At 34.5% G+C, this 15,858-nt stretch overlaps 1 protein-coding gene across 2 annotated transcripts in view; it reads right to left on the bottom strand.

Annotated features, from left to right (window-relative positions):
* The window catches only part of LOC142337800 (uncharacterized), a 118,629-nt gene that overhangs the window by 89,823 nt on the left and 12,948 nt on the right, over positions 1-15,858 (bottom strand). For both annotated transcript variants that reach the window (XM_075387321.1, XM_075387322.1), the window contains exons 3-7: positions 11,075-11,219; positions 5,479-5,666; positions 3,357-3,787; positions 2,120-2,278; positions 1,745-1,913 (exon numbers count right to left, since the gene is read on the bottom strand). In XM_075387321.1, coding sequence (XP_075243436.1) covers positions 1,745-1,913; positions 2,120-2,278; positions 3,357-3,787; positions 5,479-5,666; positions 11,075-11,219 — 1,092 coding nt within the window. The remainder of the gene's footprint in view (positions 1-1,744; positions 1,914-2,119; positions 2,279-3,356; positions 3,788-5,478; positions 5,667-11,074; positions 11,220-15,858) is intronic.

Below are 15,858 nucleotides of genomic sequence, written 5' to 3'. Positions count from 1 at the left end.
ACAATCAATATTCAAAAACAATTTTTTTGAAAAAAAACATAACAACAAATTCAAAGCAGCGTCAAATAAAACTTAAACCGAACAAATTAGTTTGTACCTCACTAGAAAACACATGGGGCCAGTCCTTGATTAGACCCAGTAACAAGTAGACCAAAACAACCAAAAACGGCAAAGTTAACAAATACGTTAAGGTTATTTTGATAACATTAAATTTAAAATAAAGCAAACCATTAGACGTCAATTGCAACTTTAAATAAGTTTACGCTCTTTCAAACCACATTAAGAATATTTTGAATCTTTGAACACCAAAAACAGTGAGGAGATAAGACCTCTGAAAAATAAGACTGTGACAAATATTTAAAAAAACATTTTTATATTTCGAAAACAATTAATTCAAAGATATAAAAACATAAACTATCAACTGAAATTATTGAAAACATCTTTTATATCTCAAAAACCATGCAATTTGTCATTATTCAGAATATGTCGTACTAGAAAAATAACGCTATATAGGCAAAAATAAATTAATTGTTTGCGAAAAACCGGTATCGAAGCCGTTAGAACAATAAGCAATGTATTAAAAACCTTAGTTATGTTCAATTGTTTCTTTCTCCAACACTAAAAGTTTGATATCAAATTCACATAATTAGGCAATAGGTAGATCAAAAGAACAGACAAGTGCAAATTTAAAAAACAAGTCTAATTTTTTTTAAAGAAACTTGATTCCAAAGTCGTGAAAAACTTCAGCTACCAACTGAAATCATTAAACAGGTTCCTTTGATCATCTACAGGAAGCCGCATAATACAACTACAAGAAGAACGACAAATAAAGAGAAAAAAATGTTTTGCGAAAAAACTGGTATCGAAGCCGTTCACGCAGTAAGATATACACAAGAAGCATCCGATGTATTCAATTGTGCCTTTCTTTCGTGAACAGCAATAATTTGATATGCGACCTGTAATTAATGCAACTAGGTAGCAAAGAACAACAAATGAAGACAAAAACAAAAAATCCTATTAAATTCTGCTAGAAGACGGTGTCGAAGCAGTAAAAACCATAATCTATTCACTTAAAAACTGATGTGTTCAATTGTGCTCACTTGTTAAATGCAAAAAAACATGATATCTGACCCGTCAATAATGTGAAAAGACAAGATAAAGAACCTCAAATACGGGAAAACGTCCAGAAACCGAAAAATGTTAGTGAAAACTTTTAGTATCAAATCAGAAGTGGGTCGGAGCAATGAACCCCCAAGGAAAATTGCTCTCACGGAAATGAACCCTCATTTGAATGTTTAAGAGCGGCGCATTCAGCCATGGGACTTGATATGAAACTATCGCAATCGACCAAATTATTGCAACCCAAATACAATATTAAAGTGGGGGTTTATTTCAGTGCGAGTTTTTTTTCATATCTAAAATTAGGTGGGGGTTAATTTCCTTGAGGGTTTATTTCGTATCTAAATTTAGGTTTTGTGGCCAAAAATTTTGTTATTTCCAGGTTCAATAATGTGATTCTGATAATTAAAGAATTACTGGTCACATTACCTGAGTTTAGATAATAAACCCCCCAAGGAAATTAACCCCGATAAACTCCGGTGAGAACACCCGCAGAAATAACAGTCCCGTTACTTCCTGAAAAATTTGGCAATACTCTCGGCGGGAAGCTAGCAGGATGACCGACAAAACAATCAATCACGCCAGCTCCCGAGAACTCGTCCAAATTAAGATCACAAATACTAACCCCTTAAGACGACAGTGCCCTTAGATAGACAGTCGAAGAGTTTTTCAGAGTGGTCACCTCCTCTGCTCTGTTGGCCTCTGATGAACTGCTGCTTCTTCAGATTTGTCACCAATCTGTCCCCAACTGACAAGCCGTTATTCGGAGCCACAAGGAATGCGAACTCAACTGACTGAAATTGTCAAAAATTTACTTCTTAATAACAGAGACTGAACAAAAAAATCAAAAAATAAAAGCTGATCATTGAATTTAAACTTTTCAGCTGTGTTGCATCAGGACCAAGTATTTGATAGTATGCTTATGAAACAGTTTCAGGTCTAATTCAACCAGGGAAACGGAAGCAGTGCCAAATATTCTTCTATAGAAAGTTAGACTTACGTCAGTTTCAGCGTCTGAATCATCAGTGTCTGATTCGGGATCGACACATGATTGCAACAGTTGTGAGGGGAATGTGAGTTGGGTACCATTATCCAGTTGAACCAGAAGGTTCCCCTTTTCTGATCCAGAATCATCAGGAGAGCTCACAATCACACCTTCCTGAAGGGAAATTTTTTTCATTGCATTGTTGCTCAGAGCATTTTTTCTGTGCATGATCAATATTTTTTACGATATCACTTCTATTTATTGTGACATGTTGGTTCTTAAAATCAAAATATGTTTAACCAAACTCTGCCGTTATGGTTATAAAATTTATAGAATATTTCAAATTTTATAGATTTAAAAAAGCAACTCAGAAAATTAAGATAGTGAAGAACTAATTGGAGTTCTCTAACCTACGGTCGAAAAAAACCGGATCTAATCTTTTTGTTCCCACCACAAACGTTTTTTCCAATTTATCCACCAATCCCACGTTAAATTGATTTCGAAGTCATCGGTCAAGTGGTGGTCAAGCAAGACGATAGGCAAGCAAGCCGAATTTTGAAAATGAGGTCAACTAAACCGAAAAATTTTGGGATACACGTATTTTAAGGTGACCCTGGCGGGCCGGTGGGTGCGCTTCGTGACTTCGCCGCGATAACCGTACCCACTAGATGACGTAATTTTGTTTCTTTGGTAAACATTATGCACTATAATACTATGCGCAGTGTTTATTTTAACTGTTAACGATGTATTATTTCTGATAGATTTTATAACTTTTACTTAACTTTCGGCTGACTTTTACTTCGGCTTACTTTGCCTTTACCCTTCGGTCATGTCATCCATTAACCCAATTGTGTTCATGATATTATCTCCCAACTCAATGTGGGCCAAAAATTCCATGCATGATATTCTATAAGTGACCCTTATGCAGTCAATAAAAACAGACATAACCATATAGCCAAGTGGTTATGTAAAGTAACCAATGCAAAGTACAAAATGCTTTGCACACTCAAGATGCCACAATGATATTACTTTATCAATAAAAATATTATTTTATACAAAGGTATATAATTAATTATTGATTGCACAATGCTTTAAAGTCCAACACATAAGAGAAAATGAGATCAATTCCCATTAGCGAAATTGCTTATTTCATGCCTATTTCACATCTGGTCTGAAATCTTAGATAAACTCCTGTGAAGATCATTTCAGAGTTCTGAAAGTTAATTTCGGTGGTATTTTGAAAGTCGTATACCTGGTTATTGTAGTTCTTGAAGGCGTCATTCCCAGTTATTTCCACCAACTGGCTTCCACTCAACAAACTGACGACCTTTTCTCCTTCAAAGAGATCTTCTTGAAAACACTCCACCACTTTCCTGCTCACTGTCACAATTTCGTCATTACCATACAACTTCACGCCAATTTCGTCCAAAATCGTTTCGTCAGTATCATCTGTCTCAGTTGTTCTAGAAGATTCTGGAATTTGGACAACTGTGCATGGTCGACCAGCGAAACGCTTCATGGAATCGTTCCAGTTTTTGACCACATGTTTCTGGACCCGTTTGAACTTTTTGGCATTGCTGATTATTTTCAGTTTATCACCCACAGAGCATTCGATTAGTGGGGGTGATATGTTGACAAGTAGGTTGACGTTGAACACGAATGTGCGAGAGCCCGAGCCAAACACTGAAACAGTTTTCACTTTCACTAAATGAAAACAGGAGTTTGGTACATTTCAGAAAAAACACTTTGGGAATCAGACGTCTTTCATTCCACAAACTCTACGAATAACGAACCGACTGCTGCTAAAGTTCATCTTTGACCGAGAAAACAGAAAATTCGAAAGCTGCCTCAAATCTTTAAAATTAATGCGAACTCCACAAATGAGACTTAAGTTCACAAATGCAACGAAACATCCTTTGATGAGCCAACCGAAAAGTGATATATCGACTTTTGGGTCATCAGCAAAAAATTCAAGCTTTGCACCAAAAAAAAGATTGTAATGCGGACTTAGCTTTATCACACAGAATTCAAAGGTCAGCAGTTAAAGATTTTCGAACGCCCGATTTTTTATATAACATGTCAGGCTTTTAAAACTTTTGGCATTTTGAACTTACAAAATGCGTATTCAAACTAAGGTTACGTGATTAACCAGTTGAAATTCCAGCATGGGTTCCAAACTATATCTTCTCACCAAACGGGTGGGGAGTTTTTCTGCTGTGATGTAACCCAAAGAGCTAGGAAAGCCAATAAATTATAGTTATTTGATGCTCACACAATTAGCGTGGAGCACAAACGATGTCTTCATAGTAATAATGTCCATGAATAACTGAGAACGAAAAAAAACAAAGGTAGATGTACCAAAATGGTCGACGGACAGTTTGACCGCGGTAACACTGAGTATTTCGGGACTAGAAAGCCCTTAGAAACTGTCAAGCTATTAGCATCTCTGTAACCAATGCAAAGATTCGTAATTATTTTTTCAATGAAACTTTTTAAACAGAAGAATTGTTATCATAAGTCCATTTCATGAAAATTTTTGTGAAAACCATTTGCTGTTTAGAGAGCTCAGAAAACCCATAAATAGGTGCAAAGATGAGACAACTGCTATTTTGCCGGGAATCAACGCAATAGAAAATTTAAAATAGTGTTTTTTCATTTTTTTATATCGTTATGATCCGCTCTAAAAAACATTAAATGTTTTCACATTTCAATCCTAATTTCAACTGCCCTTTTTAAATGATTTTTTATATCGGAAAAAATTTCAGCCAATTTTGAGCATAAATCATAGTAATTCTAGAGATCTCTTAATGAGAAGAATGAAATTTTTTAGCACCAATTTTAATATATATCTCGGAAACAGGTAATATGAACTTGTGAATACTGAGAGACCATATGTGAATACTGAGAGACCATAAAAGTTGTTTTCTTCCTAAAAATGTAACCAACTTTTGAATGCTCCTAAAATGCTATATTAGATTTAAAAAAAACGTCACTATTTTTGAAGTAGGCGGAATCGGACAGCTGTTCTTTGTTTCTTATCCCCTACCTTATGAAATGACCTTAAAAATTTGGTCCTCCTAGCTCTGAAAATGAACAAAATTTTAGTACATCTCGGAGACTAAAAATCATCAACTAGCCAATAAGGGCTTTGCTCCTTTTTGTTTCGTGGCGCTCATTAAATAAAAAATACCTCAAAAATTTAGAACGACAAACCAAGCAAGCAACTTTTTTGCCTGAGAATCAAGTTCAATTGAATCGTTCCGTGCATCGGGATTCTACATAAGCAGCACCAAGAGATTGATTTAAACAGAACTGGTGACAAAACGCTGGTTTGTTGCCATCGTAAATTTAGAATTTTAAAAAACATTACTAACTAGTTGACTGGAAGTTAGTAACAGCATCTACTTTAGGGGTGAATTTCTTGACCATTCCCTTCATGTCGGTGAGACAGACTTGCATGCTCTCATTGTACTCTCCATGTCCATCCTGCAGACTCTTGCATGCTTCTTCACAGCTGATCACAGACACATCATCTCCAATGTCCACAGCCTGTTTGCGGATCCTGAAAAATGGCCATAGTTTCTACAGTCTTTCAACTGTTCCGTATTCGCTAAGCGTATAAAATTACTATCTTTAAGTGATTTTTGTATTCTTTTGTAGTGGCATATAGTAAATGTAAAGGAAGGGTAGTTTCAGCTCTAAAATCTATGACCATTGTGAGTGCAAAAAAGGCATTAACTTATTCACAGTTTAGTGAAAGATTTTAGCTTAACATCGGAAATCTGTCAAACAGCATCTTCATCTCTCGATAAAATTACTTACCAAAGCCAAACCTGGCTCGCCGAAGGTCTTTTTAAAATGTGAACCATTAACACAGAGAAATTGGGACTCCACAAATAAAATAATTCAATGAAATTCGCATTTTTGTTTCCTAGAAACTAAATACAGTAACTCGTGAACTTAGTTTAAGCGAATTAAAATTTGGTCTGGTACCGACTGTAGCTAGGAATAAACAAAACTCTCCTTACACCCCTTCCCACAAAATAATGAAAAATAATCATTATATTTCCTCTTTCAATGAAAAAAAATGTGTATCTTCCTCGTCAAATTCCCCCTTTCCTGTACAAGATTTTGATTTAGCATAGTGTTATTGTTTTTACTTCTACGTCCAACTATACAGCAAAAAAGGGGTTTTCAAAAGTTTAATTTATCAAGCTAGCAAGCTTGGTTCATTCAGTTTTAAAAGCATGGTTTGCAACCAAATTACTTGCTCTCAGAATATGGATAAAATCCATTTATGACGATGAGAGCAAAAGCTGTGGTTAGTTCTCACCACTCATTCACATTTCAATTAGATACTCAAATTTTCTGCTCCTTGAAGGCTCGCGAGTTGGTAATTAGTTGAACAGAAGTCGTTGTCTTTTGTCAGCGAGAAAAACGTACACATTTTATTTTTTTTTAAAAAATGCCAGACGATATATATATATATATATATATATAGTTGACCGTTTTAACAAGATCTATGAATAACATAACCGGCAGATTGCCGGAAAATAGCCGCCGTTGATTCCCATAACTCTAAATTTTTGTACAAAAACATTTTTATGCGCGATTTATTTTGGTGTCATTTCGTAGTTGAACATACTCGTGTCTCAGTGAGAGGCTACAGGGTCTAGTATCAATACCAATAAGCACTATAGATAGTAACTAAAAATTATGAGAAGGAAGTTCAAGTACCGGGCATCTAAAAATGGGCTTTAAGGCCTTAACCCGTTTTTATTTCTGACTTTGATTTTTTTAATACTGACTTTCTTCATTTTGAATTGCTTTGCTGAGCAGCAGCTGTTTATAAGGACTTTGAGCAGAATGAGAGAAGAAAGAAACTAGCCTCGAGAAGTAAAAAAGATTTCACGCAAAATGAAGTTCGACGAAGTAAAAAAAACATAGCAGGACAAGTCCTGAAATACCATTCAAATAATTGGTTCAAAAAATTAGAAGTACTCTACCTGACCAGCAGATCAACTGAACAATGCCAGCCAAAACACAAACAAAATCATCAAAAAAATTGAGAAACTAAAATAATCAACCAAACTAAACAAAAATTTACTCACTGCTAAAACTCTCAAGCTTTTACCCCTAAGGCAAAATTTTAATATACCTTTTAATATACCTATTTCAAAAATATGTTCAAAACCAATTTTTGTTTCTGAAATCGGTCCAGTATTATATCTGCACGACCTGAAAAAAATTCATTGGCCCTTGAAGATCGATTAACTTGAAAATGACCAAATTTTTTTTTAAATGAAATCAATTGCAAATTTTATAGAAATGTTGCTAACAATTGTGATATTAATATCTTCGGAACCATTTCTGTGTCTCTAGAGGCTGTTCAGTAACCCAATTCCAAACCTCAGGAAATTCATTGGCTCAAAGATCGATAGGCAATAGTTTTGAAAAAAAATTCAAATTTTAAAAAATAGAAATTCGCTCTGTTGAAAATGTTGAAAGGCATTCAATTGCCCCCAAGCAAGTAATTAATAACATGTTACCAAAGCCTGGATGAGGTTACCTGGTTACTGAGACAAGAAAAATGAATTAAAATTTTGAAAAACAAATCCATTGAAACAAACAACAATGCAGTAGCTTTTAATCAGACCGTGGAATAGGTTTTCTGGCTCTTGAGAATGAAAAAAAATAAAAATCGACAAAAAAAAACTTTGGAAAACATTTAAAAAAAATTGCAGATTTTATCAAAAAATGCAGAAATTCGAGACATTAAAATGTTGAAAATTAATCCATTAAAACTAGAAACTATTCAATGCCCAATTATCAAACCCTAAAGGAGATTCCTTGGCCACTGAAGCAGGAAAAACTCAAAAGACTGACAAAAATTTTCAAAAAACTTGAAAAAAAAGCAAAAATTAGTATCATTTTGCGTGTTTATGTTCGTAGTACCAAAAGATATAGATAATAAAATGGTCATAACAAGTAATTTTGTCTCGAAAAAGGCCTTCATCAACTTTTAAAAACTTCAAACTAAGACTATTCAAACAAAAAACTCAAAAAAATCACAAAAACATGAAAAATTGCACCATTTTGAGTAAATTGGTCGACAGTTTTCGCTTAGTTTTCAGTCTTCGTTTTGTAAAATGGAGGTGCAAAAAAATTTTTCCCAGACATGCAGTTCAGAGCTTCTGCAGCTTTCACAGACAACGCATTACCGCCAGGCTCCTGAACATCAAAAATGACCAAACAACCACCGAAATTCTGCAACTCAAATTGGGCTTCTCGAAACTCTCATATTCGTCGATCAACTTACGCTATTGCTCGCTAAATCTGAAACTTTGAGCTGAAATTTCAAAGCTCAGAGACCGTTGTCCATACAAGCTGATTTCAGACTGCAGTATCAAACTCATCTGGGTTTGTCATAAATCGCATAATACGGCATCTTTTTATGTATATCAGTGAAATCCGATGAACAATAAATGGAAGGCCAAAACATATTCCTAAGACTTGTGCTAAAAGTCTCAATTATTATTATTAGATTGGGGGCTCTAAAGACTGAGCTTAAAAAGGCTGTAGTATAAATTCACACCCTCATTAATTACCAATTGTAGAGGTGAGCTGTGTTAGTTGGTGAGATGGCGTACGCTGCAATTGCTGATCTGTGATATAGTCTTCGTGAGAAATAAGGCATTTTCAGAGAAAATTTAAATATTTGATGTGTTTGAGCTTGTGTTTCAATCAGCTTTAGTAATTATGTGCTAGAAAGTTAAAAGAGTCTTAAAAAAGAAACAACGCCGCTGTCTGCAGTAGTTTTGAGTTTAAATAAACAATTTCATCCCAATTCTTTCCTCAATATTAACAGTGAAGTGTTTAGGCGGCTGAAAACTACCATCGCGTTCATAGCGAAAGCGTTTTCCTATTTTCGTGTTGGCCTAGGACTCGGGACAATCAACTCTGCTTATCTCAAAAAATGATAGATCCAATGGGCCTGATTCTTCATCACGCGGGTGTTTCTTCCATAACTGCTCTTGAAAATTAAATAACATTGAAATTTTTGGGGGTGACATTATTGCTTTCTTTCTGAACCAACTGCTTCGCTCTTAAAAGTTCACCTGAGTAGCAAATTTATATTTAAGGGCGAGGAAATTGAGTCTAGACAGTGCCTACGTAGATAAAATTCTCTTTAGTTTAACAAAAGTCCTGGATAATCCAGGCTTTAAGTTGGGGTCGTTTATTAACCAAATGATACGACGTTTTAGCCTGAAGACGCGTTAACTTGTCTTCTGCGTGTGAAAAAAGTGGCAATTAACTCTTGAATATATGCGTCTGGAATGCCGGATTAATTATCTGTTATAATTTAGCTCTCAATAATACAACATAGCATAATGTCTGAAAAAAAGCGACGAAGAACGTAAACTACTTGACTTTGAGGATCATTTTTAATGGACTTTTCTTTGATTGGCGTTTGGTCCGTAAATGTTAGTAGCGTATTTTAAATTTTAAGAAAAGCAGGTAGATATAATTAAAAAACATTCATAACTTGAAATGTCCATCAAAACTTTTGGAAATGTCGATTCTAAAAATCGAGGTTAAGTTGATTGAAAATTTGAACTGAAAAAATAGTTAATCAGAAGTGACTTTGTTTTGTGCGTTCATTATCATCGATTTTTTATCATCAATTTTTTCTTGAACTGTTTATCTTGGTAACTAATTGAAAAGAATTATAATTAAATTTGAAGAAACTTAGTTTTTAAAAAATTAAAACATGAAAATTTTGAAATAACACCCGTTGAGGAAATGGAGGAGTATTTTTAACACTTCAGCTTTTTTTTTTGAATGAACGTCCCCTGGTAGATGAGAAGATTTTATCAGAAGCTTCATTTTTTTTAAAAAAAACTTTACGAAACGGAACAAGGGAAAAAAAGTTTAATAATTGATTATTCTTCAGGGTATCATTAATTCTTAAAAAAATCTCGAGATTGGCCGTATTATCTGACAGTCGGAGTTATTTTACGGAGTGACCATCAGTAACCTACAAGAGTTTGTCGCAATAATTGTCGACAGTTAAAATCAAGGGGTCTGCCTCAAGGATTTTTAGTTGCCCAATTTGACCAGATTGAATTACGAGTCCATAATTAGAAGATTTCAGAATCGTCATTTTGTGATGAGCCGTTGAAACTCTTGCAACAAACGTGAGCCTTATAAATGTGGAGTTCTTTAATTTTTATTCTTAATTGACCAAAGTGGGGGAAAAACAAACATTTTACATGTAGAAAAATAAAAAAGACTGATGAAATGTGATTCATAAACTGTTATCTGTTGTATTGATAACCACCGTTATGTTTATCAAGCTATTTGTCAACTAAAATTCATCATTTTATTCTGGAGTAAAAAACAATTAGCAGTCTTCCGCTCACAATTTTCATTGCTCAGATGAAGTCAAAATGTGGATTCACTGTGTGCAAAAAATATATAGTGCGTTTTTTCTACTTCATTGTCTATCTGCTTCAAAAAACAGTCTCCTTTCACAAGTTCACATGAAATTCAACTTTTAAGGGAAAAAACCTTTTAAAAGTTTGTCTTTACAGCGAAAAACATTTTCAAAGTTTGTCAAAAATGGAATAAAAATCATGACCAATAACGTCAAAAACAATCAAGTTATTTTTCGTTCTTTTAAGATATTTTGGAGAGGCAGATAATCAGTTATATGCAAAGTCCAAATTATATGCAAAGAAGGCTACAACAGAGTACAAAGAATGAAAACGTCGGAAGTTCAACCGTCCTGCAAATGAGTTTGTTCAAGAGTAAAAGTCAGGGTTTGCTTATCAATGTAACAGGAGTTTTTTAAACTCGAACCCCCTCCCCTACCCACGCACTGTTACAATTTTTTATTTTTTATAGTTAGCTCTGCGATATAATCACATATTGTCTACAATACACACTTTAATTCGACCTTTGACCTACCATTTCAGACTATCCATCTTCACTTCTGCAGTTGTGACGTCATTGCCAGAGGAGTCTTTGAGGAATGCCACTTTGAATTTAGTCTCGCCATCCGTAGTACTCTTTTCATAGACCACTCCTTTCGTGTCAATCGGCAAGTCAGCTTCTATAAACATTTTTCAATTTCCGAATTTCACAGACTGTTGACAGGTCGCTACAAATTGCTGCCTCAATAGACAGACAGATAGAAAGATAGATATCTGTGCGGACCCTTGCGATTCTCTGCTAAAAAATAAAATCTGGAATTAATCTTAGTGAAAATACATTGAGAAGTCAGCCATCATTTTCAGATCTTCAATTTAGAACTTCTTTAAGATCATAATCAAAACTGAGTGAGAGAGAGAGAGAGAGAGAGAGAGAGAGAGAGAGAGAGAGAGAGAGAGAGTTTATTCCTCTGAGTATTAATGAACATCAAAATTATAATTTTAAATAACATCAGAAAGCTTCAAGTTATCATTGGACTACACAGAAAATTGCAAAACACTCAGAGAGGGCAATTATTGGACCCAACAGGATCACTGGACATTGCCCTATCAAGAGATGTAAAAATTAAAAACAATAAAAATAAAACCAAAAAAAATGCAGTTTTTGTTAACTGAATATTTGATAAAATGAAGTTATCCCTAATTTTGTGCACCAAAATGATATAGGAGAAACCAGAAAGCTGATCAAAACACGGTGGTAGAACATTGCTTTCCACTAAAAGATTAAACAGCTTGGCACCTCTAAATCTCACTGAATTCTGTTCATGTTTTCGTATACATCTTGGTATTTTCAACAACCATTTCATTGACCTTCTTGTCAAATGGGCTGATCGCGATTCACAGGAAAACAAATCATTGAGATATGTGTCAGTATGCATTTTATTCACTGATTTTATCACAAATTTTAATAACTCGTATACATGCAATTCGTGAGCAGTTAAGATTTTATCTTTCTCAAAAAGATGGGCGACATTTTCTGTGTACCTCAGGAACAAAAATAGTCTAAGAATTTTCTTTTGCAACAAAACTAGGGGTTCAGGGGTGCTGTAATTAACATATCCGTATACCAAAATGCCGTATTGAATTATTGGTTTAATATTTGATGAATAGTATTGCAATAAAACACTTTTTGAAATATAATGCCTTAACTTTGACACAATTCCGCATTGAACAGACAGTTTCTTTTTTACCTCATCAATGTGCGTTGTGTACTTAAGTTTTTTATCTATATGTACTCCAAGATATTTGCAGCTTTCTGATTCAGGTAAACTAACAGAATTCAATTTAAAATCACAAAGCCTATTGGAATTAAAGTTACTGTTACCTATTTTAACACTCATTTGACAACTTTTCTTAGCGTTTAGTGACAGCCTATTCGCATTGAGCCATTTCTCTGTCTTAACTAAGTCTTTTTGTATTGAATCAAAAGCGATATTTCCTGCTATGAGGTTTGTATCGTCTGCAAAGAGAACAATTTTGCAGAATTGACATAGGTCTGGAAGGTCATTTATGTAAATAAAGAAAAACAGTGAGCCAAGAATTGAGCCTTGTGGAACTCCACAATTTAATTTCTTCTAATAGAAGTTACAATTATTGACCGAAACACATTGCTGTCTTTGTGATAAAAAATCTTTAATCCAATTAAGGCAAACGCCTCTTATGCCATATAATTCAAGTTTTATTAACAAATATTTCGTGGTCAATCTTATCAAAGGCTTTTTTTAAGTCAACAAAAAAGGTAATAACTTCCTAATTGCTGTTTCCTAATTGCTGTAATAATTGCTGTTTTCTCGAATTGTTTCGGTCAACTTTGCAATGGCATCAATTGTGCTATGTTTTTTTCGAAAACCGAACTGTTTAGGGTTAAATAAATCGAATGTTTCGAAGTATGTAAAAATTCGATTATACATGATACGTTCAAATATCTTACTCCATACAATGAGCAGTGAAATTGGTGTGTAGTTGTTTACGTCGTCATTTGCTCCCGCCTTATGCAGTGGCACAATTTTTGCTCGTTTTAATTTACTTGGGAATTTACCAAATTTAAAAGAGGTATTTATAAGATAAACAAGATGCTTGCATATAAGGGATTTTGTTTCCTTAATAAAAATAGTACTGATATCATCAATCCCTGAAGATGATTTCTCTTTTAGGTCGTTAATGACTTCAATGATTTCGTCGCAATTAGTTTGATAAAGCCACATACTCTGTGAGCTATTAACCTGGGGTCTGAGAAAGACCTCTTTTGCAATTGCATCTTTGAGATTGGGCCCTATATTTACGAAAAATTGTTCAACTCATTTGCAATTGCTAAGTGATCTTCAACTCTATTACCATTTTTCGACAACGAAGGAATGTTAGTGTTCTTAGAAGTAACGCCCTTGAGCTCATTTATAAATTTGTAAACTTGCTTGGAGTCTCCGATACATTTTAAGAATATTTGTTCATAATGTTTCCTTTTTGCTTTGATTGTTTTCTCTGCTTTAGTACGTAGCCCTTTAAATTTGTCTAATTTTCCGTGGTTTCTTTTGCAACTGATTTCTTTTGCAAATCAAATTTTTCAATGTTTTATCAAACCAAGTTGGCTTTCCAGTCCTATTTCTATTAGGATTTCGATAAGGAGCAAACACTTCAAATACTTGATTAAATGCAATTTCAAACTTCTGAAAAGCATTGTCAACATCTTCTACTTCTTGGTATTTTATTGTGGCTAGTGACTCAGAAAAAGTTTCAATAAAAAGCCATTTTCTTACGGGATTTTAAAAAACTGGTATCACGGAAGCGAGTTTGCGAGAAACTAATTCCATCATTGGTTTCAATTTGCAGCACTGTGGGGAGATGATCACAATAACTTTGATTCTCCATTACAGAAGCTTTTTGAACCTTTAAGTTTTTCACGAAAAAATGATCCAAACAAGTTTCAGTATTTTGGCTGATGCGGGTTGGTTCAAGAAAACTTAGTTCAAAACCATTTGATCTTAATGTTGATAGATATGTCGACGTCAATCGATTAGTATCTAGTACGTTTATGTTAAAGTCTCCACAGACAATTAATCTGTCATAACTATCGTTAAGGTTTTCTAATGTATTATCTAATTCAAAGATAAAATTTTGCTTGTTTGCTCTTGGAGGGTTATACACTACTAACAAGGGGATCCTCAAATCTCCAATTTTTAAATGAGCTAAAAGACTTTCATCTAAATCACAATTCAGCTCTTCAATCAAGCTTACTTCGTCTCTTATTTGGATCATAATACCACCACCCCTGCCAACCCTTGATTTTGACAAGCAAGTATTATATAGTTACTTTGAATAAGTTTGGATCATCTACATTTGTTAGCCAAGATTCTGTTAAACAAATTATGGAAGGTGGAGACTGAAAGCAAGAGATCAGTGCATCTATTTCTTCATAATGTTTTTTAATGGATCTGGTGTTTAAATGTAAAATTTTACAGGAATTTGATGCAGATACATTTTTGGTAGGTTTGATTGAACCATTGGCTGAATTTTTAGGTGACATAGTCTTCACTGTCCTCTTCAATCCGAAACGGCGGCTCCTCAATACTATCCAGAAAAGTCTCTTTGGCATTAGGTGAATCACTTATGAGACCCATAACAAAGTCCAGCAACTCGTCTTTATTTGCTCTCCTACTTTTAAGCTCCTCCAGAAGATTTCTATACTCATTTTCTTCAACGGATTCGCGCACACGTTTGAGAGAAGGCATCTTAGTTGACAATGGTTTTCCAGGCGTGAAATTTGGTGGTTTTGATAACTTTGGAACAGGCTTGTTGAAATTGTTTGCATTTATTTGCCTTGAGTTCGTATCCGTACGGCTTGCTTATCTTTGACTTGAGCAAACCCTCCTTGTCCATATTCTCTCCTTTTGCTCAAAATACAAGAATTTTGCTATTATTGGGGGTGGATTGAACGGCGACCCTCTACCCAGTGGATGGCAAGCTTTAATGTCACTCGGTTCAATGTTCACATTCAGAACGTTCTGGATTAGGCAAATAACATCTGATAGATAAGTACCACTTGTACTAAATGGCATATTTCGAAATATTAAACAATCTTTGGATTGATATCTCTCAAGTTGATTCACTTTGATTTTAATTTGCGTCACCCTTGATTCTAATTGCGCAATTCGTGCATTTTTCGGGCATTTTCTGTAATTAGAAATTTTAAAATTTCTTTAGATGTTTCGTCTAGACCCTCACTTTCATGCAACTTTTCCATCAGATCTCCCATGCCTCGCTGGCTCATCTCTATTTATTAAGTTTATCACAACAATTAGGCTATGAAAACTAAAACCCTATTTAATATGTTTATCACAACAATTAGGCTAAGAAACTCAGTGGGCATGAAACTCATTAAATCGGTCCGCATTTGAAGATTTTTCTGCAAAGACCAAGTTTAGATTCTTGAAAATTTGAGCGCTTAAGGCTGCAAGCATCACCCTAGAACACCCCAAAAGAACAAATTATACCTCATTTGCTTTCCGGAACTTTGCGTTAAGTCAATAAGTTGAACATCTCTTTACACCTTCGGCTGCTACTAATGATATTTATAAAATAAATACTCGTAGCTCTCTAATACCTATTTAAACTATGGAGTAATGGCTCACTCAAACTCTGGATTGCGTGTTAACCATCTGCGATATTTGCTATCCAATTAGTGGGTTGCAGAGAGGTAACCAAGTCAGGTGTCAAAAGCGGAGGAATTATCTTTTCCAAAGTGAAAGATTTTTTCTTTTATGATAT

The sequence above is a fragment of the Convolutriloba macropyga genome, chromosome 4 (genome assembly GCF_964194025.1).
Source record: "Convolutriloba macropyga chromosome 4, txConMacr16.3, whole genome shotgun sequence".
Taxonomy (NCBI): domain Eukaryota; kingdom Metazoa; phylum Xenacoelomorpha; order Acoela; family Convolutidae; genus Convolutriloba; species Convolutriloba macropyga.
Note: the sequence above shows the minus strand (reverse complement) of the source record. Positions and strands in the feature narration are given on the sequence as shown.